Source organism: Lagopus leucura, unplaced genomic scaffold (genome assembly GCF_019238085.1).
Source record: "Lagopus leucura isolate 7727_CA_CO unplaced genomic scaffold, USGS_WTPT01 Super-Scaffold_73, whole genome shotgun sequence".
Lineage (NCBI taxonomy): Eukaryota > Metazoa > Chordata > Aves > Galliformes > Phasianidae > Lagopus > Lagopus leucura.
The window spans coordinates 78,127,303-78,148,511 of record NW_024962252.1 but is presented as its reverse complement, the minus strand read 5'-3'; the positions used below and the strand labels follow the sequence as shown (position 1 = coordinate 78,148,511).

The 21,209-nt window shown below is 42.0% G+C and overlaps 2 protein-coding genes across 8 annotated transcripts in view; one reads left to right on the top strand and one right to left on the bottom strand.

The window, feature by feature from the left end:
• Positions 1-852: 852 nt before the first annotated feature.
• PREPL (prolyl endopeptidase like) overlaps positions 853-21,209 on the bottom strand; it is a 34,664-nt gene continuing 14,307 nt past the window's right edge. Inside the window, exons 14-17 of one of the 7 annotated variants that reach the window (XR_006183120.1) lie at positions 21,018-21,100; positions 20,257-20,326; positions 8,999-9,161; positions 8,733-8,811 (exon numbers count right to left, since the gene is read on the bottom strand). Coding sequence is in view for 6 of the 7 variants with exons in the window: in XM_042895341.1 (XP_042751275.1) it covers positions 8,581-8,811; positions 21,018-21,100 (314 nt within the window). In the remaining variant the exon portion in view is untranslated. Of the gene's footprint in view, positions 2,767-8,108; positions 9,162-16,371; positions 17,608-18,522; positions 20,327-21,017; positions 21,101-21,209 lie in introns of those variants that run through there. The other 6 variants (XM_042895344.1, XM_042895343.1, XM_042895341.1 and 3 more) reach the window with 6 other exon arrangements.
• Positions 3,538-19,504, top strand: SLC3A1 (solute carrier family 3 member 1). Its single transcript, XM_042895348.1, has 10 exons — positions 3,538-6,058; positions 7,050-7,229; positions 7,554-7,708; positions 8,250-8,375; positions 10,559-10,678; positions 11,387-11,511; positions 12,288-12,486; positions 13,544-13,690; positions 18,057-18,173; positions 18,991-19,504. Exons 1-10 carry the CDS (start codon positions 5,632-5,634, stop codon positions 19,429-19,431), a joined length of 2,037 nt encoding a protein of 678 aa, XP_042751282.1. The 5' UTR covers positions 3,538-5,631; the 3' UTR covers positions 19,432-19,504.

Genomic DNA, 21,209 nt, shown 5'->3' with positions numbered 1-21,209 from the left:
CAGGTAACTTCCAGGTTGTAGCATGACCAAGTCCTTTTGTGTTCAGCTGTTTGCATGTGGTCATCTCTCATGTCCCGCATGGACTTCGTTTACATTTATAATCTGTGCTGCTGCGCTTCTCTCTTCACATCTGAAAGGTGATGTTCACTTAGATACTTTATTTTTCTGTAAATCTCTTCTCTGCAGGGATGCCTGGATTTAAAGTCTAGTTTGTATTACTGAGAACTTTTTTTGGCACTGTTGAATACTCGCTTTTTCCTTATCCTCAAGTCGTGAGAATAGTTTTCTAGAGGAAGAGCCCTTCTCCATCAACTTGATAACCTTTCTGTGAAAGTAACTTCCTGATAAAGGAGGACAACCACAGTGAAGCAAGAGAATGCAATCTGAATGCTTTCTGTGTCTAATTGAAATGTGGTGGTGTTTTCTCACCTATTGTGCCAAGTCCTGATAGCCTGATTTTCTGTTCTCTCAGATCTCTAGAATTTAAGGTGAGTTATAGAGAAGTTGAGGCTACATTGTAGTAATTTTGGGGATTGCAAGGATCCTGCTTTTGACCTTTACAGAGCTGGAAACAATCACGTTTGTAAGTGCCCTCCTTGAGTTCTTGGAAGTCCATCTCATCTGTAAATATAAATACTGACTTCTGTGGCATTTTCAGGCAATGTTGGGATTCTGTTGGGTAGTTGAGAGAAACTTTCAAAAATAAGTGTTGGTTAAAAAAAATTCTATGCCAAATTATTATAAGAAAAGGACTGAATGGGGCTTGCTTTTATTCTGTGAATAATCATTTTGTTATGGGCACATGTACAAGATTTGATTTGTTCTTGTTAGGGAAACTGGAGAATGCTCTCCGAGTTTATTTTTTGTCCCTTATCTAGTGGTCATCTTCAGTTCGTGTACACATCTAAACTTAATGGTGCAGTAAAGATTTTGGCCTGGGCATGTAGAGCAAACAAATTTTTCCGGTGCGTTTGAGGCTATATTGCTTCAGCTCTGAGAGCAGGGAATGTGAACACCATAATAAAAACAAAATACTTTTTCTAGTGCTCCGAAATCTGTTTTTATTTTGGCAAGACGCAGTTGTAGGAAATATTCTGCTAGAGCAAACAATGTGCGAGCTGGGTGAGAAGCGTGGTGTTTTACCACGGCTTTTCAGTCTCCTGGTCATGAACACCTTTTTCATAATGCTGTGTAACAAATTTTAGGTTGGGGACATACTTCAGATTCATCTTTAGATTCATCCTCTCATCCTTATCTTAAAAACATTCAGCACATACCATACTGTTGCTGAAGAGATGAGACTTATTTAACTTCCTGCTCAACTTTTTGTGGGGGAAAAAAAAAATATGTATCCAACTGTGTGAGTAATTGCAGCAGTTCTTCTTAGGGGTAGATATGATATTTCAAGTGCTGCTCTGTGAGCTGAACAGAAAGACAACATTGTACATTAACACCAGAAAGGGCTGTGCTGGGTGAGTGCTCTTCTGACATCTGAGGAAGAAGGGAAGGGCTTCAACAGCTCCTACCTTTTCCTGCTTATTGTTTTCATTATAGATAGATAGATATTTTTTCTTGTGTTGCTTACTTAATGAAGCATACATCAGCTAGCTGATGAGACGTTGACCAAAGGGACAGAAGGAAGGGTTTGTGGAAATTCAGCATCTCTAGTAAATAAAACTTCTAATCGTAGAATCATTAGAGGTGGAAGGGACCTTTAAAAGCCATCTAGTCCCAGCCCCCTGCAATGAACAGGGACACCACAACTGGATCAGGTTGCCCAGGCCCAGATCCAGCTTTGCCTTGAAGTCTCCAGGGACGGGGACTGAGCAACCTGTTCCAGTGCCTCGCCACCCTCACTGTAGAAGACTTTCTCCTTATATCCAACCTCAATGTACCCTCTTAGAGCTGAAGCCATTTCCCCTTGTTCTATCACCACATCACCTTCATGTGGGGAAGTGGCAGCGCTGAGAAGCAGCACAGCCCCTGCTGTGTGAGGACAGCTGAGGTCGCTCAGGGCCAGCACTGTGGGGTCAGCAGGAACTTCTGAAACTCCTTGACAGTTGACATCCCCTGGAACAGATGTGAAAGGTGGTGAAAAATGCAGAAATGGGTGAGTTGCCAACTGGAGAGGCATCAAGCTGGAGTTCACCTTAAAATAAGATTTTCTGTGGGTGTTTGACAGTAGTTTGACCCTCGGTAGGGGAAGGGCCCCAAAAAGAGTTGGCTGTGCATGCTGCAGTGCCATGAGCCAGGATTTGAGGGTGATTGTTCTCATTAGAAGTAGTGGGAGAAGGCAGCCAGGCTGATCACCCGTAGGGCAGGGGCTGGGTGCCTCCCTCTCAGAAAGCTCAACAGCATCATGCGGGCCAGGCTGAAGGCAATTACAACAATTCTAATGCTATTAACCTTTAATCGTGTAGTCCATTAGTAGACTAAGAGCATTAAAAAAAAAAAGACCACCAAACCATGGCATGGTGTCCTGTGCAATTAGGTTGTTCTGTTCTCCAGGACTTTGGGCTGCATAGAGATGGCAGAAGGCTCACGTGTGGCCAGGGAACCCCTGGGTGAAGGATGCCGTGTCAGAGATTTGTTTGTGGGCAGCGTCGCTCCTGATGTCTGCTCTCTTTGTCAAGGGAAGATTTTCTTAATGCCTGGTGAGAGGCAGCTTTAAAGGTCGGATGATTCATTGGTCTTGTGAGAGCCGCTGAGGAAATGTTGTCAGCTGTAGTGTTTGCCTTTTTGCATGGGTGTGAGGTTGGCTGCGTTCTGTAAATAATAAGGCTATGTTTAGAAGCAAAGTGCATTATGTCAGACCAGTTTTAGAAGTGACAAAACGTTTAATGAAAAAGCATTAAGCAAGAGAACTCTTTAAAAATAAATATCTTCCTACACTTAGCACATTAGGGTGCTTAATCACCTCTTTGTACGATCAATATGTATGGTATTGGGTAACCAGCAAGCTACTTGGCATTTGTACAGCATCAAACTGCAGACTCCTTAGTCAGCCCATGCATCAAAATAATTACATATAAGGAATACTTGTGGAAATTAACCCCTCCATCTTATAGAAATAACCATGGCAATCTGTGTGGAGATAGCAGCTATTACTGCCCACATGCGGGTTGGTTTTGTTTCCTTATCTAACACTGAGGTAAACAGAGTATGAAGGGTTTTCTGTACTCTTTAATGCTTTTCAATGGGTTCTGTGAGCACGGCTGCATTGGCTGCTTGCTGCTGCTCAACTCTGAAATCTCTCAGGGAGGAACCGCTTTCAGAACTGCTTGAGAGCAAGCCAGAAGTATAATGCTGTGTACATAACGTACATTTTAAAAAGTTAAACCTCAGTGGAGATAGCTGGTGATCTCTCTCCCAAGGTGAAATTTACATTCTCCCGTTATCAAACAGTTTTATGATGAGCAATTCAAGGTGAAGAGGGGGAAAAATAGGCATATAAACACCTGTGTGGTTTTATACATGGTTAATATATAGCAGTTGTGCTACAAAGCAGTACAGCTGCTTATGTCAACTATTTGGTTGCAAAAAGCAAAGGTGTGGAGAGAGCTGAGATGTTCACCAAGACAGCTGCTTGTTCCCAGCACAGTTTATCTTCTATATTAATCTTAAAATACACCCCCCATTTCTTTTTTTTTTTAATGTGCCCAGCAACCATGGGGAGGTTGAAGTGTCCACACAAGTTCCATCTGTAGACAGCCTAGGGCTTGTGCATGGTTTCATCTCCTCCAGCAGAATAATCCTGTTTTCAGGGCACACTTGGCAATTGAGACGCAATCTGTCCTACTTAAGGCATTAGGAAACATTTAGTATGATTTAGGAATTGCATTAGGACAACAGATGCTATTTTGAAGAAAGAGTTCACAAGTGGCAGGGTTCATGGAATGAACGCTTGCAGTTGTGCAGCTGAAAAGGTTTGAATTAAGAGAAGAAAACTGCAAGTCAGAATGCAGTGATGACTTCCAATTACTTCTGACTTGTTGAGTTGGCCTTTATCAGCTGTAAGAAGTATGCATGCTGAAGGTAACACCCTGTATCTTCAGATCAGACACTCATCTTGCAGGCAATTATCAACATTATATTTTTTACTGGCTTTGAGAGAGATGGCTGAGAAACTTTAAATCTGAATTTCAGCTGCGCTTTGGGTGGTAGTTGCACCACTTGGGTGAACTGAGGATATCTGATCTTTGACTTTGAGTAAGCCATTAAGAGAACTTGAATTCTCTTCCTGTGTTCGATTGTTGGAGCACGCACGCAGATCTGTTGATTTGAGACCTAACTGCCACGTGCCTTGCTTTTTGTAGTCCACAAAATGGAAATAAGAGGATTTGCTGTACAGGGGTGGACAGAAACATGCTGAAATGAATGTGAGACATCACGTGTGTGAGTTGACTGAGAAGCTGCTTGGCTAAATACTGTGCCATGCACACTGTCCACAGCCTGTCCCTGTCCCACTGCGCTGAGGAGGGGCAACCCATGCGATCCTGTGGTGACTGAGCAGCTTAGGAATGGAGATCTTTAATGAGCAAAACGGTTTTTGTATTGTGCTAAATCCATTCCCCAGTGTGGTTTGCTCCTCAGCCACCTGATAGCTTACCTGCCATAAGGCAGGGACAAAGCGAGGTGGGAACAAGCAGCAGGGGGTGAGTTCCTTTAATTAGCATTAGATACCAGTAAGTTGAAAAGGAATCTGCATCCTAGGCAACTGCACGTGACCACAACTCACCCAGCAGCTCCTTAGGTGGAAAGGCAATGGGACGAGAGGGAGCATCCTCAAGTTGCTCCAGGGGAGGTTTGGATTGGATATTAGGAGAAACTTCTCAGGCAGAGTGGTCAGGACTGGCGCAGGATGCCGAGGGAGGTGGTAGAGTCACCATCCCTGGAGGTGTTCAAGAAACACGTAGGTGTGATAGTAGGGGATGTGATTTAGTGGGGAAATACTGATGATAGGAGATCTTAGATATCTTTTCCAACCTTATGATGCACTGATTCTAAGTGATGTGGCTACGTTGTACTGTACAGGGGTGCTGCTTGTGCCTGTGCAGTGCTGGATTGATTGTGCCTGGACTGGGAGAGCTCTGGGTGCAGCAACCTGTAAGGTGCTGCTCATTGAAGTGTGTGTCTTATCAATGCTGTTGCTGCTGAGGCGCTTACCGTGGGCAGTGAGAAACCAAGCACAGCAGGCGTTGGATCTATTTTTCCTATTGAGTTTGTGCTGTTGAAGCTGCCAACAACTTGTTCTCAGTCAGTCTTTGCATTATTCATTAATGCTGAGATTGCATGAGGGGAAAGAAACCAGGATCAGTTTGCGAAGCTGCACATTACGGAAGAGAAATTTATGATGTTGAAGAGAGCAGCAGTAAATGTAACTTTGCAGTTAGCCCCAGAAACAGGCCTGCCACTGTGAGAAACTGCTTTCTTGCAGTGTTATCTCGCTGAAGATGCCTATTATGCAGAAGAGCCGGAGCACTTTGCCCTTTCTGTTTCTTGTGAACTTCGACCAGTTGGTCAGGGTTGTTTATAAAGCCAGATGCTAATTGTGCTGCTTCTCATTCCACGGAACAAAGGTATGCTGGCTCGCTGTAGTGAGTGTCCCTAGGAGGAGAGGCACGAAGTGAAATGGTCGACGAGGAGGCAAAGAGCTTACAGATGGAGCTGAGTGAGAAAGGAGGTGTGGAGAACAACGGGTTTGTTCAAAATGAGGCTTTTGATGACAGGGACACCAACACCAGCAGCCAAGATGAAATACCAAAAACGTGTGCTGTTGACGTGAGCCCAGCAGCTGTGGCAGAGCCAGCTCTGCAGCCCTATGCGGGAATGCCGAAGGAGGTCCTGCTGAAGTTCTCCAGCCAAGCCCGGTACAGGGTCACCAGGGAGATTCTCTTCTGGCTCATCATCGCTGCTGCCGTCCTGCTCGTGTCTGCCACGATTGCCATCATTGCTCTGTCCCCAAAGTGCCTCCATTGGTGGCAAGATGGTCCTATCTACCAGGTCTACCCCCGTTCTTATAAGGACAGCAACATGGATGGGAACGGTGATCTGAAAGGTACGTAACGAAGCAGGGCAGCTGTTGTCTGTGCGTGAGGTATGTGCATAAAAATAATTTTAAAAGTCACCTTATAGTTGAGCAGAAAAAGATGGTGATTTGAGAGTGGGGCACGAAAGCTGTCCTGATAACCACTGGCTGGTGAGCCACGCTGCCAATTATTAGATATCATCAGAAGCTTCTTGCTCAAGTTATCCTATGCCTGGAGTTAGACCAAGCTTTTGGCAGTGGAGCTGAGAGCAAACAGGAACAGAACTGCTATTATGGGAAAACATCTCTGCAAAACTATGGTCAGATGGGAGGATGGCAGCGTTGTCACGCTGGTTTGGCTGCATCCCCCTGAGAAGTCAGAAAAATCAAACTGACAAAGTCAGAATGGGGCAAAGTGTTCCTTCTTTTTTTCTTTATTGTGTTTCTGAGATCCTATTAGGAAAGCGTACCTGATACTGCTCAGGTATCAGCTGGGCTTCTAAAATGAATGTCTTAGCCCCATAGCATCTGAAGAATTTCTAGACAAAAAGCAGCACTAGCTGTAGCAAAGTGTAGGAGACTTCCCAACAGAAGGAAAAACTGGGATGCATTAAAACTTCCCTTTGGGTGATCAAAGGATTGATTGACTTTGAAACCAGAAAGTAATGATGTGGTTGTACTTCAATAAAATACAGGTGTTTGTTTTCAGAAGTGAATGTTAAATACATTGCATGAAATTATGAGTATTTTAATACTGCAGATTAGAAGTGGCCTTTGGTCTGTTTTTTTTAAATGATTATTATTTTCCTTTTTCCCTATAGAAGTGGCTTAGAATGGTTTCCATTCTGTGGTCTCCTGCTGTTCCTGAAGAAATTACAAGAAATTACTGAGATTGGTGAAAACTGGGAGTGGTTATATAGCAAGGAGATCTTTGTTCCATCCTTGAGAGCCTGCAGCGAACTTAATTTAACAAAACCTATTTGTCTTTTGTAATCAGATGATGCCCTTTTCCTTTCAATAGGTATCCAAGAAAAGCTGGACCATATCACGCATTTAAATATAAAAACCATCTGGATCACATCTTTCTACAAGTCCCCCTTAAAAGAGTCTGGCTATGGAGCTGAAGACTTCTATGATATTGATCCCATGTTTGGATCAATGAGTGATTTTGAGGATCTTCTGGCATCCATACATGATCGAGGTAAGCTGTGATCAAAATAGCTCTGTCAAAAGGATGTTCGCTGTTATGATACAGGTGCGCCTTGTGGTTTTCTGAAGAAAGCAGAGATAGAATTACAAGATTGAGAGGGAGCATACATTTCCTTCCTGCAGTTGTGTCCTTGGTTGGTGGCGCGTGTGCCTTAAACCAAATCCTTGCCCAGCCCTTGTGGCTGTTGGGCTGAATGGAAGAGAACTAGCTTTGCCAGTCCCAAAATGTTCAGGATTTCATTTTATAAATAAATAAATAAATAAAAAACGTGATCCTTACCATAAAAGGCTTGATTAACAAATGTGTGTGTTTTAGGGTTAAAGGTAATAATGGATTTGATACCAAACCACACCAGTGACAAGCACCATTGGTTCCAGCTCAGTCGCAATCGCACGGGGAAGTACACAGATTACTACATCTGGCAGGACTGCGTGCAGGCAGGGGCGACCATCATTGCTCCCAACAACTGGGTGAGTGTGGGCAGGGACGTTCGTAAATCACCCACTGGATTGCAGGTTGCCAGGTATGCACCTGAAACACAATTGTCCTGTGGATGCGGGGCCATGGCCTCCAGCACTGAGAGCAGGGGCTGAGTGCCACGACATAAGGAGGACATAAAGCTATTAGAGAGCGTCCGAGGGAGGGCTGTGAAGATGGTCAAGATCTGCAGGGCGAGGTGTGCGAGGAGCAGCTGAGGTCCTAATCCTAAAAAAATGGTCCTACCTATGTTTCCCTCTCTATTTGTAGTAATTCCCAGCAAAAGTCTACTTAGAAGAATGAAGCAGTATTGAACATGAGAAATACGTGTGGCGAAAGCGTGACTGAAAAAGAAGGAACAGCTAACAGGAGAAGGAAATGAGAAACAAAACATTAAAATCAACCCTATTTATTGCATTGATGAGGCATTTTGTGCCTTGTTATACGCTTGTAATGCATCACATTTTAAATTATACATGTGACTAAATGCTCAATTGAGAGTTCTGATGATTTTTCTTCCCCTTATTTGAGCAGGTGAGTGTCTATGGGAATTCCAGCTGGCAGTATGATGATGTGAGGAAGCAGTGTTATTTTCATCAGTTTGGGAAAGAGCAGCCGGACTTAAATTTCCGCAACCTTGCCGTTCAACAAGAAATCCACGTAAGTATGATTTGCTGCTGCACCAATAGCACAAATTTACAGTTTAATTGAAAATAGTTTGAAGATTAGAGTACACTAAAATGATTGAAACAGAACAGTGTGTAGACAAACATTGAGTTCGTAAGCAATGTTCAAGTTTCATCTTCTGATGCTTCCAACATGGAGGACAGCATCTGATGAAAGGATTGACATGGACAGCCAAGCGTCACTGGTGCTGGAGTACAGCTGAATCACCCAAGCTGAGAGAAGCTTTAATCTCTGTTGATCCAAGGAGCTGTTTATTAGTCAGCCCTGTGGGGGCAACACCTTGTTTCAGCAGAGGTGTTTGCATTTTCATGGCGGTGAGGCAATGCTGATGTGAAATGCAAGGAATGCTGGGGCTCGTGGATAAGGAGGAATTTGTGAGTTTCAGTCTGTCTGCATCTCTGGTGGCTTTCTGTGGGGAGAGACACAGATGTACAACCAAGAGCGTTGCACCAAGGAAGAGCTGTGTTCTGATGAAACCTTATGCTTGTCTGCAACGTCTCCCAGTAGATGAGTCTCAATTTGCTAAAATATTGGAAGCAGGCCTGAACCTGGGGAGTATGGCAACTGTGTTTTTCCTTTTTTTTTTTTTTCCTTACCTTTGTTATTCCCTGCCAGGTGGTAGGACAGCTTTGATGTAATCCTTGGTTTTTTTTCTGCTGTGATACTGAATTTTGGTGTCTTTTTGTGGTAGTTTTCCTGCCTGCCCGATTCTAGTGCAATCATCTCTTTGGCTGTCTCTGTTTCTCCTCACTGTGGGTGCTGCAAGCATGAGAAGGAGCAAAACAAAACTTACTTGGTTGTATTCATTAATTGAAGCATGAAATGAGACTGCTCTCAAGATTGATTCTTGACCAACTCCACCAGTAACTTCTCTGTCTTGATGCTTCCCTTAGCACCACATCTTTCCACTCTTTGCTTTTCCTGCTATTGCCTGTGCTTTTCAATGGCCATGGCAATTATTTTTTTTTTAATTGATATGCTACTGAAACTGAAGTAACAAATAGGTGCTGCATTTCCTTTGAGAAGAAATTAAGTGAAGACTAGTAAGTTTAGTCTGATAATATTCACTTTAGGTAAATGCTTATGAGTACGATCAATTGCTTTGGCGTGTTATAAAGTAATACTTCAATAATTTAATTCAGAATCCTGTTTCATGTTAGGACTGTGTGAGTGAGGAGGAAGCTTCAGCTTCTCTGAAGAACACTATTGCTTTTGGTTTAGTTCCTGGGCATGGGGGAGCAGTAAACATTTTAGCAACCAGGGGCTGTGGCTTTCTGTCTTAAGTAAAAGTAATCATTCTCAGTACAAAGTCAGTACCTGGTATTTGCCAAACAAAAATCTGTAAGCTTGAGTGAGAAGTAGTTCTGTTCTGGCAAGTGTATTTCATACATTTTTAAACAAACGGGTGTTTTTGTATTGAGGTGAGATAACAGTTTCTGTACTTAAGGAACACTTACACAAACTCTTCAAGAGAGATTGAACTTCAGAGCTGTTTGTGAAAAATAGAGTAATTAGAACTGTGATAATGTAATGACTACTGAAGTAGAAATAGTTTCTTTAATAGTGACTAACCTCTACATTTGGTAGTGAAATTATAAATCTATAGTAGTTAACTTGGATAATAATTTTGGTGTTCCTGCAAATCAACAAATAAATCAACAAAGCCTGAAAATAAAACAGAAAAATCCCCATCTGTCAAGTAAAAGGGAACAAATATTCTAAGAGCTCTATTGTATAAAATGAAAATTGGTGGCATGAGATCTGTGCAGAACGGCATACATCACGTTTGAATCAGTGTGCTCTATCTGTGTGCAGCAAGATGGCGTTCTCCAGCAATAGAGCTTAGCCTGATCCAAGCTCTTCTGATAGAAGAGATGGGAAGGCCCTTAGGCACATTCTGGCCCTGGACTTATGAATTATGAGAGAAGTTGCAGACCAATTTATTTTTTTTAATACCAGAAGAAATGATAGGACATCACCTATTTAGATAACAGTTCTAACTTGACAGGATTCACTTTCATTTCAAGTAAAATTAGAAGTACAAATTCAAAAATAAGTTATACGTTCGTGTCTACTAATGGGTTTTCTCTTTAAGTATGTATCATTATGAATGAGATGGGCTCACTTGGAATTCTCAACTCTTCTCTTTGTCCTAGGATGTTATCAAATTTTGGCTTGGCAAAGGAGTCGATGGATTTAGTTTTGTCGCTGTTAAGTTTCTTCTAGAAGCCACACATCTACGAGATGAGCCACAAGTGAACAAATCTCAGAATCCTGTAATGTATATTTTGGCTTTTTCTCCTGTATTTTCCATGGGTGGCAAGAGAATTTTTTTACGCTTCAGGGTTTTAATTATGGCTTTAGAAGTGCTGAGTCAGTTGTGTTCCTTGGAAGGTGGTTCCTGGATTTGTTGCTTAAGCAGTGCATACAAGGAAGGGTTGAACAGGAGCGCTGTGGGTAGGAATTGTCCATACACCCACTCTATTTCTGTGCAGACAGTTACTTCTGGTTTTGTTTAAACTGTTTTGACTTTTCAATTTTTTTTCCTGAAAAGACCAGACCTGTGAATTCTAACATTTCATTGGTTGTCTTGGGGGAGCCCATTACAAGAGGTGAGCTCAGCACTCTGGCTCACTTGGGATCCCATTGCAGGCACTGACACATACTTCTTTGCAGTAAAACAAATAAAACCCCACCTCCTGTTGCCAATATACTAGAGTGAAGTGTGGCCAGAGGCCACATGCATGCATCCTGTTACTTGGGCTTTTGTTGAAGTAGTGAGTCTGGTGATTATAGCTGATCTGCTGTGTTGGTGATTTCAGAACTTATCAGTTCTACAAATACGATGTTACCACAGCAATGCACTGGTATGCTAAACTTATGTCAGTTTAAAACTTTGCTTGGGTTGGTGGATTGTCTCAGGAAGAATTTGGAGAACTTTGAACTCTAAAATATTGGACTACTAACATGGCTTTGTCTTTAAGGAGAGCATCATAGCCTATTCTGAGCTCTACCATGACTACACAACCACGCAAGTTGGTATGCATGACATCATCCGTAGCTTCCGCGAAACCATGGATCAATACAGCACTGAACCTGGCCGATACAGGTAGTCATTGTTGTGGCTAGGGAATTTCTTTCTCTCTTTTTGTCTCCGTCTTTATAGCAGTAAAATGTTTTTTGGTCTTTTTTCAATTTCTAACACAACACACCATGTAAGGCTTTTGTCCTCGAGTGCTATAGTAGGCTATGCTCTTTCCCAAAGTGCACAGGAAAGGAAAGGTGCAGTAAGTTAAGCTCTGGTAGCTGTATTGTATCTGTGCCTGTAACAAGTAGGCAGAATGTGTGATCGCTCATGGTGGCACAATTGTAATCAAAGCCCATGAGCCCAATCCCACGCACAGTATTAACAATATGGTTCAGATCAGATACATGATCAGAGATTATCAGCACCACAGCATAGCTGAGGCTGTCAAGTGCCTCTGGAGGCCACCTGCTCCAACCCCTGCTGAAGCAGGAAGGACATCCAGAGCCGACTGCCCAGGATGATTCCTAAATGGCTTTTGAGGATGGAAACTACAAGCCCGTCTGGGCAGCCTGTGCCAGTACTCAGTTACTCCTGCAATTTAAAAACAATGCAAAAAAAAAAACCAAAAAAAACCAGCTTTCCAGGTATCTCCCCTTATCTGCTTTACAAACTATAAATATCTCCGTATGTTGTTTTTTTTTTTTTTTTTTTATGAGGAGGAGGGAGGCAGATGTAATTCTTAATCCTGTATTATTTTCTAAGTATGTTGAATACTGTTCCTAGCTTTCTTCAGCTCTGTACAAATCAGGGATAAGACAAAAAAAAAAAAAAAAGTCTCCTTGTTTACTTCTTTGCAGATTTATGGGTTCTGACAGTGATGAAAACGAAGACATAGAAGGAACAATGGTGTATTATGGAACAACTTTTGTCCAAGAAGCAGACTTCCCATTCAATTTCTATCTAATTAACATGAAAAATCTATCTGGCAGCAGTGTTTCTGAAGCTGTCAACATGTGGATGAAAAACATGCCTGAAGGAAAATGGCCAAACTGGGTGGTAAGAATTCTGGACTTGCTGTTATGGGAAAGGCCCTTTCCTGTTGGTGATAAGATGATAGAACCTCCACACACGTGGATTTCAGTGGGATTAGCTGTGCAGGTTCTTGCTGTGAACTATGTTTGGGATATGAAAGAGATGAGCCACACGCAAAACACAGAAACTATAGCCTCCGATCATTTCTGCAATTGCAATGTGGGAGCAGTTCTGTTTGGGTATCGAGTGTGGTCCTCAGGAATGCAATTCTGTACCCTCAAGGCATCCTCTCTGTGAGAGGAGGCAAAATGTCCAAGTTAATATTTAGAAAAAGCTTTCAGCTGTTGTGGCTTTCAGAAAGAAAACAAGCTCGTATACAGACCAAATGGAGTTGCAGCCACTTGTTTCACATCCCTTCCTACATTCCTACAGATCTCTTTGGTTTCAGTCCCATGCTTCAGTATGCTCACCTTTGGGAATTTCTCTTGCAGGGCTGCCAGCTTCTCACAACCCCATATAAGAGTCACCACAAAACAATGCATGGCAGTGAGAAGGGAGCCATAACTGGGGGAATTAACAAAGTCTCGGGCTGATTTGTCATCTCCCCTTACATCTGCCACCTACGTTCTAAAATATTTGGGCAAAATTGTGCACTGGCATTTAAAAAAAAAGAAAAAGATCCTCCTTGTAGATCTAGAAGTGAAAGTGGAAGAAAATAACAGTGCAGCTGTCAATGCTGGGGGCCACTGTAAAGCCCTTTTCTTAGTATGAGACAGTCTCTTGTCATTTATCTCTTTTGAGATAATTACTAATCTAGTTGTGCAATTGGGATGTGCATGTGTTTGGCCAATACACTTGATACCTACTGAGCTACTCAGCTGGACAGTGATTTTGGTGTGTGTCGCTTGACAAGGGAAGAACAGGTTCTCTTAGCTTGGTGGAGATAATGTGAATTTAAATAATTTTTTCCTTTATTTCAGTGCCTGTGAACAGAAGTTCACTCCAAATGGTTTTTGTCTCAGACCAGCTTCATGTATGCATAGAATTTTATGTCTTTTTAATGGAATGATGTTTTCTTGAGGTCGGAAGCCCGAACACTGATCGGATTTCATCTCGGTTTGGGAATGAGTATGTCAGAGTTATAAACATGCTGCTGTTAACCCTCCCTGGTACTCCTATAACTTACTATGGTGAAGAAATAGGCATGGAGAACGTTGCATCAGCAAATGTAAGTGAGGAGTATATAAATTCTGATCCTGATGTTATTTATTTCTGATTAATGGCATATTTGGAAATACAAGATCAACCAAATCCAGTTTTTCTCAACGTTTAGGTGTGGTGCTATGTTCTTCATTGCAAAGCTGTTACACAGGATGCAGAAATGGCCAGGCCTGAAATCAGAACCAAGGCTCTGGCACCTTCCTGAGCTGCTAGGTTACAGTCCTGGTCCCTGTTTTCTGCCCTCAGCTGGATCAGACTAGCATGTTCTGTGGTGGCTTTGCTTTGCTTCAGCAGAAGTCATAGCAATTGCCAGTGTCAGGCCTAGGCCAGTGGCTCTGATAGGTGTGCAGTTGCCTAAGGCAGGAAGAACAGAGTCCATGTCTCCTTCCTCCCGCAGTACTTTATTCACTCTATCAAAGTCCATTGTTTCCTGGCTAATTTTTAAAGGAATTCAGAATTCATGGAGGCGTAGCTAAAGCCTGTCTCCTGGAGACTGCTTTATTCTTGCTATAAAGAGGCACCTGTCAAAGCCATAGCCCTCTCCGAAGTGCACAAACTCAGAAGAGGGGGTCTCCGAAAAGAGGTGTGTGAGCACACCAGGCACTGCTTAGCACTTAGTGGTAGAAGTGGTTTTTCCTTGTCATGCAGGGTCTCCATTTTTTGTTTTGAATTTCAGATCCAAAGCTGTTAGCCAAGCCTGCAGACCACATATGTCACTTATTTGTTCATAGTTACAGGTAACGCGTAGCAGGATGTTTGTTTGCTTATAGTTTGTTCAGAACTTAATCAAAGTCAAGGGATTAAAACAAAGTGCCTGTGCCTTTCACACTGTGCTGACCTGCCTGACTTTCAGTTGTGTATGTGATTTCTTGTTTCTTCTATGATTGCACCTGACTACTGTAGTCTCTTTGCTGGAGATATGCCTGCACAATTGGAAAAGGTCATGCCCAAAAGGGAATAGCCCAGATCTGCATCTTCTGGCTATATTTGAACTCCTCAAGAACATGATCCTAAGGCAGATGCAGTTCTCAATGTGGAACACCTCTGTTACAACATGATGAGCTGTAAGTGATCCAGGAGACTCCTGGTGTGCACTGACAATAAAACTTTCTGGTTCAAGTACTGGACAGACCAACCAGAGGCACAGACAGGACTGAATTTAGCAAGGGATGTTAGAAACAAGAAGAAGAGATTCTACAGGTACATAGGTCAGAACATGCAGGTCAAAGAGAGCATAACTCCTCTACTAAAAGATAAAGGAGAATGGAACTACAACAGATATGGAGAAGGCGGAGATACTCTGAGTTCTTTGCCTCAGTCTTTACTAGCAGCCAGGATTCTCAAATAGAGCTGGGAACTAGGGGGAGCAAAATCTCTCTCACTGTAAGGAGTGAGCAAATCTGAGACCATTTCAGACGGACTGAATGTGTACAAACCCATGGGGCCAGAAGGCATGCATCCCAGGGTCTTAAGGGAGCTGCTGATACTGTTGCTGAGCCACTCTCCATAGTATCTGAAAAGTTGTGGTTATCATGCAAAGTCCCCAGGGACTGGAAAAAGGGAAACATCATTCCCATTTACGGGAAAGGGAGGAAGGAAGACTCAGGGAACTACAGGCTGGTAAGCCTCACCTCTGCTTGGGAAGATCATGGAACAGATCCTCCTGGAAGACACATAAAGGAACACAAGGGGGATGAGTGGGTGTTCTGAGACAGCCCGCATGGCTTCCCCAAGGGAAGATTGTGCCTAACCAATCTGATAGCCTTCTATGAAGGAGTGATGGCAGTGGTGGACAAATTGAAGATATCTGATGTCATCTACCTCGACTTCTGCAAGGCCATTGACATGGTCCCCCACCACATCCTTATCTCTGAATTGAAGAGAGATAGAATTGAATGCTGGACAGTTCAGTGGATAAGGTTGGAAGGTTGCAGCCAGAAGGTTGTGGTCAGCAGCTCAATATCAAGGCAGAGACAGTGAGTGGTGACCCCCCCATGGGTTTCTCTTGGGACTGGTACTCGTTAACATCTTTATCAGTGACGTAGATGATGGGATTGAGTGCGCCCTCAGCAAGTTTGCTGATGACACCAACCTGAGCGATGCGGTTGATACAGCAGAAGGAAGGGATGCCATCCGAGGAACCTTGATAAACTCAAGAGGGGGGCCCTTGTGAACTTAAGGAGGTTCAACAAAGCAAAGTGCAAGGTTTTGCGCTTGGGTCGAGGTAACCGCAGATGTGTCTACAAGCTGCGAGAAGAACTTGAGAGTAGCCCTGCTGAGAAGGACTTACAGGTCCTGATTGATGAAAAACTTAACGTGAGCCAGCAGTGTGCGCTTGCAGCAAAGAAGGCCAATGGTATCCTGGACTGCATCAAAAGGGGTGGCCAGCAGGGGGAGGGAGGTGACTCTGCCCTTGTGAGGCCCCAGCTGGAGTACTGCATCCAAGTCTGGGGCCCTAAACACAGGAAAGATGTGGAGAATTTGGAGAGGAAGGAGATGAGGATGATCTAAGGGCTGGAACACCTCTCCTATGAAGATAGGCTGATGGGCAAGCTGGTCTAGTGGTTGGCAACCCTGCACATAGCAGGGGGGTTGAAACTAAATTATCATTATGGTCCTTTTGAACCCAGGCCCTTCTATGATTCTATATGATTCTATGATTGTTCAGCCTGACAAAGAGAAGGCTGTTGGGAGAGGCCTCATTGTGGCCTTCCAGTGTTTAAAGGGAGTTAATAAATTTGAAGGAAATCAACTTTTTACATGGTCAGGTAGCAAAGGGGGAATGGTTTAAAACTAAAGGAATGGAGATTTAGATTAGATGTCAGAGAGAGTGCTGAGGCGCTGGAACAGATTGGCCAGAGTTTGTGGATGCCCCATCCCTGGAGATGTTTAAGGCTAGGTTGGATGGAGCCCTGGGCAATCTGATCCAGTACCTGATCTCACAGTTGAAACCCTGTCTGTCGCAGAGGGGCTGGAACTTGATGATCCTTGAGATCCCTTCCAACCCAAGATATTCTATGATTCTGTTGCAGAATGAGGCAGATTCTGGTGATGTTACTGAGAGTACTATTGGCCAGATTTGTACCAAAGGGAAAGATGCACTCAGAGAAGCACACAATCATCCCTAGGTTTGTCTGATTCAGCTGTGAAGAAATGTCTCTGACAGGAAATCACTTTGTCTCTGAGAAACCAAAGATGTGTCTTGCATTATCTTACTGTCATTGATTACTACTGACAAAAAGATGCTCTTCAGCAAAGTGGCTTGCCCTTGGCTCCTCAGGTTATTCTCTCATTTAGTTACCACCCTGTGGCTCATGGGCTTGTAACAATGCAAAACCACTCTTCATTCGATCTGGAGAGGAAGAGTCCCTGATTAATGAGGTAGAGAGGATTTGCTCAAGAAATAGTTTTCAATCCCAGCATTTGAAAGTCTTTAAGAATCATGAAAAGGTAAAGATAAAAGGGAGTGTTACAAGTGTTAAAAACTTAGGATTCTTTTTTTCCCTGCTTTTCAGAACATGCTAAAAGGAGAAACCCGTTATTTATAATGTCATGAGGCAAAGTGACAATTTCTTTTGTCAAGCTGCTATTCTGACAGATTGTAGTGAAAAGTGTCCTTTATATGAAAAAAACAATTTTCATAGGAAACAAACACCCAAAGTATGTGCAAAATATTTTATGCCCTCTTATGTCATTAAATTTAAGTGTCAGATCTTTTTGGCAAGCTCTTCAATAACATTGAGGAAGCTTTGTCATAATTTTTCTGAATCCCTCAAAATCAGAACTTCATTCATCTTCTTACATAACACCTTTCAATAAGCTAAAAGTTGCTATTCAGTACAGTTGTTGAACTTGAGAAATTTGTTTCTCACACGAGCAATCCTCCCCAAGCTGTAGTCCTTGCAAACACAAGCTTGAAGAGACCTACAATGAAAAGTTTCGTGACTAGAGAAGAACAGATTCTCAATAGCATTTACTCATTTGCTGTTATCTCTTCTTGGGACTCATTTTCTTGTACTTTCTCTAAATGCATGTCAGTTATTCACTAGAATATTCTAGCTGCTTTTAGTCAACCATCTGTTGCAAGGGGAGACTCCTGCTTAGTTGGAACTCCACATTTAGCCAGTAGTGCTGTATCTGTTGGACTGTCTGTTCTCTTCCATTACCACAGAGCTACTCTTCTAACTGTTTCTCTTGAGATCTGCATCAGGATTACATCCTCCTTGCTGATTCTTAACATCAACCAGAGAAAATAATGCTGAAATGGTGATTAATGTGTGGAACTGAGAATGTGTTATTTAAGTGCCAGCTTTTTAACAGGTTAATTAAAATACACAACTTGGTAATGGCTCTAACACCACTTTATTTTCCAGGTGACCTTTCCAGCTCAATCCCCTATGCAGTGGAACAGCAACGATAATGCTGGTTTTACTGAAGGCAACAGTAGCTGGATACCTGTTAACTCTGACTACCAAAGTGTCAATGCTGAAGTAGGTATTTGTGTGTGACAAACCAATGGTCTAAAAGTATCCTGCTGTATCTATTTTTCTTCGACTTCTAATGGGACCTGGCAGTGTAACAAAAACAAAACTCCAGGGGGGAAAACAGAAAAGCATTGAATCTTAACTGATTTTGTTAGGAAAAGAAATCCTTGCATCAGCAAAGAGTCTGCTTCAGCTGTAGTCATTTAAACAGAGCAACTGCAACGATAATGTTGATGTGGCAAGTTGACTTAACATCCCTTTAATCATTTTAACATTAAATTGAAATCCAACACTTTTCATTTATATTAGCGTATGTAAAGCACCCTCCTTGTAATAACTTTACACAGACTATTTGTAAAGTATATAAATACATTTTTTATAGCATTTGAGCAGTGGCTTAAGCAGATTTTGCTGATCTACAGTGCTGACCAACACTGAAGACAAAAATATAATGCAAAGACTGGGGAAAAAAGAAAAGAAAAGAAACCCCAACAAACAGGAAATAAATCCTATGACTTCAGTAGATCAGACTCAGTGAAGAAGGTTCACTATCAAGCTTTAAGTGGCTGTGGTTTTCTGTAGAACAAATGCTAAGCACTCTAACAGACAGCTGGAAGGTAGTATCAAGGAAATTCTGTCCTGCTGGATAATCTCTGCCACTGTACAAATCTCAAGAAAGTGCAGGAGAAAAAGCACTTTTGACATGGAATTGGCAGACAAATTTGAAGAGAATTAATTGTTAGAACTGAATTCTAAGAGGTTGTTCCTGGTAGATGGCGTGCGCGTGAGAGGTCCATCTCGTACAATGCTGACTCTGTTGCAGGTTCAGATGGCCCAGTCCAACTCAACCCTGAATTTGTACAGAGAACTAACTCTACTTCGCAACAACGAGCTACCCATACATCGGGGGTGGATGTGCTCCATCTGGAATGACAGTGATGTTTTTGTGTACGTGAGGGAATTGGATGGGTTGGACAGTGTCTTTATGATGGTTCTCAATTTTGGACAGGAATCGACAATAGATCTGAAAGCTATGGTTCCAAGCCTCCCATCTCAAGCTGTGATAAGACTAAGTACTAATTTTAGCAATACTGGTAACGCTGTTGATACCAGAATAATTAAAACTGAGGCAGGAGAAGGTCTGGTCCTTGAATATAAAACAGGAAAGCCTGTTCATAATATGGAAGCTTTTCAAGAAAACTGTTTTGTGTCTGAAAAAGCTTGTTATTCCAGTGCCTTCAATTTACTCTACATGAACTGCTAAATGCAAGCGTAGCTTTCATGTTAACTTAGAAAATGCTTGGTTCAGAGAAATGCTAATTCTTTTTGGCTTTTCAGGCTTGCTTTCAGTACACAATAAACAGCTTGAAAAATAAAATTAATACCAAATTGTCTTGTATCTGTACTGGGTAATAAACAATTTTGTCATTTAAATAGCGTTCACAACTTAGGCATTCATTTTGTATTATCTTCTGGAGGCACCTAATTTTTAAGATTCCTATGCTTTTATCTTATCAGATAAAAGATTTCTGCTACTTCTAAATTCCTGTTCTTGAGAGTCCCTTTTTTTTTTTTTTTTTTCAGTCTGGCCCCACCAAATGATTAGTACAGTGTAATGTACTGCATAGATAGGAAGGGCAACAGTATTTTCCTACATATGGAAAGTAGTTTGGGAATAATTTAGTGAGATTTTTTGATTAAATACAACTTTGGGGAGGGGATTTACTGCCTTGTGTAGAATTTACTCTTGGATAAAAGGTCATGAAACATTCATGTCTTTGTACATTAGATGTACATTCGACTTTCAGCACAAGCTGTCTTGCACCACAGCTCCACTTGTACAGTGCTGTACTGCTTGCTTATGAACAGAACTACATAGGAAAGCAGCTCCTTCTGTACCATTTGGTAGGGAAGGTATTTAGTTTAGTTGGGTTCTTTATAAACTGATGCCAAACCCAATTTTGTCCCTGCGTATCTGGTCTGTTTGTGCCCATAATGCAGTAATACATCTGGAGAAGACACTTTTTCATACAAATGAAAATCTGACTTGAACTTCTTTAGGTGGTGGATGTGTTTATCAGCTATTTACAGGACTTGATTTAATGCTGGGGATGTCACACTTGAAGTTCTTTTTTCAGAAAAGCAAGGTGTCTTGCAACCTAAAGCAAATAATTACAAAATAATGAAACTCTTTGCACTATAAACTGCCAAGGTTATTGTACAGCTATTACAATCTTTTACATACTGATACTAAGCAATACCTTGCCCTAAAACAAAATACAATTGCCACAATAACTAGCATTTGCTAGGATTTTTAAAATAAATAAATAACAGGAATAAAATCTGATAGTCTGAGACATGAGCAGCAAAATGACAGGTCTTGGCAGCCTGTTGCTTTCAGCACACACTCTGGTATTAAGTGTAAAACATTGAAACTTAATTGTAACTCATGTTCCAAAATGTAACACTCAAGCCCACCATATATACTTTATGAGGAAGATGGAAATAAATAAGGTCTTAATACTCTACAGTGCACGACTTTTCGTGCTGGAATAATATTTTTCACAACTTAGAGCCTTTCATTCAAAGCTCTTGGCACATCACAGTGGGAGTTTAATGCTGCCTTGAGGTTTAAAGCACAATGAGGTTCACTGATCTAGCTGTCAATGGCTCCTTTCCATATATAAATGCAAGAACAACCTTAATTTCAGCAGTTTTGGGGTTTGTTTCTGTTTTGTTTTTAATATTTAAAACATGCCTTCAGTGACTGCATCAGTTGCTAAGGTTTAAGTATCAGCTGAGGGATACCTCCCCACAGTGCTGTGCAAGTGTACAGTGAAGGGAACATACCTCAGTCAGTGAATCCTCCCAAGATGAGTCACAATGACTGCCACTTGCCTGGATGTCTAAGATGATATTAGGGATCCAGTTTCCTGGAACAATGAAACTACTGATCAATTGACACTGAATGAACAAAGAAAGGTAAGTGGGCAGTGCAAGTTGTTTAGGGATAGATAATTATTCTACCTTCTAAAAACATAT

Bases quoted from the DNA above. Each gene is read 5' to 3' on its own strand.
- SLC3A1 (XM_042895348.1), top strand. From the start codon at position 5,632: ATGGTCGACGAGGAGGCAAAGAGCTTACAGATGGAGCTGAGTGAGAAA. The intron at 7,230-7,553 runs GTAAGCTGTGAT...TGTGTGTTTTAG, and splicing joins GGCATCCATACATGATCGAG to GGTTAAAGGTAATAATGGAT. The intron at 13,691-18,056 runs GTAAGTGAGGAG...TTTATTTTCCAG, and splicing joins AGAACGTTGCATCAGCAAAT to GTGACCTTTCCAGCTCAATC.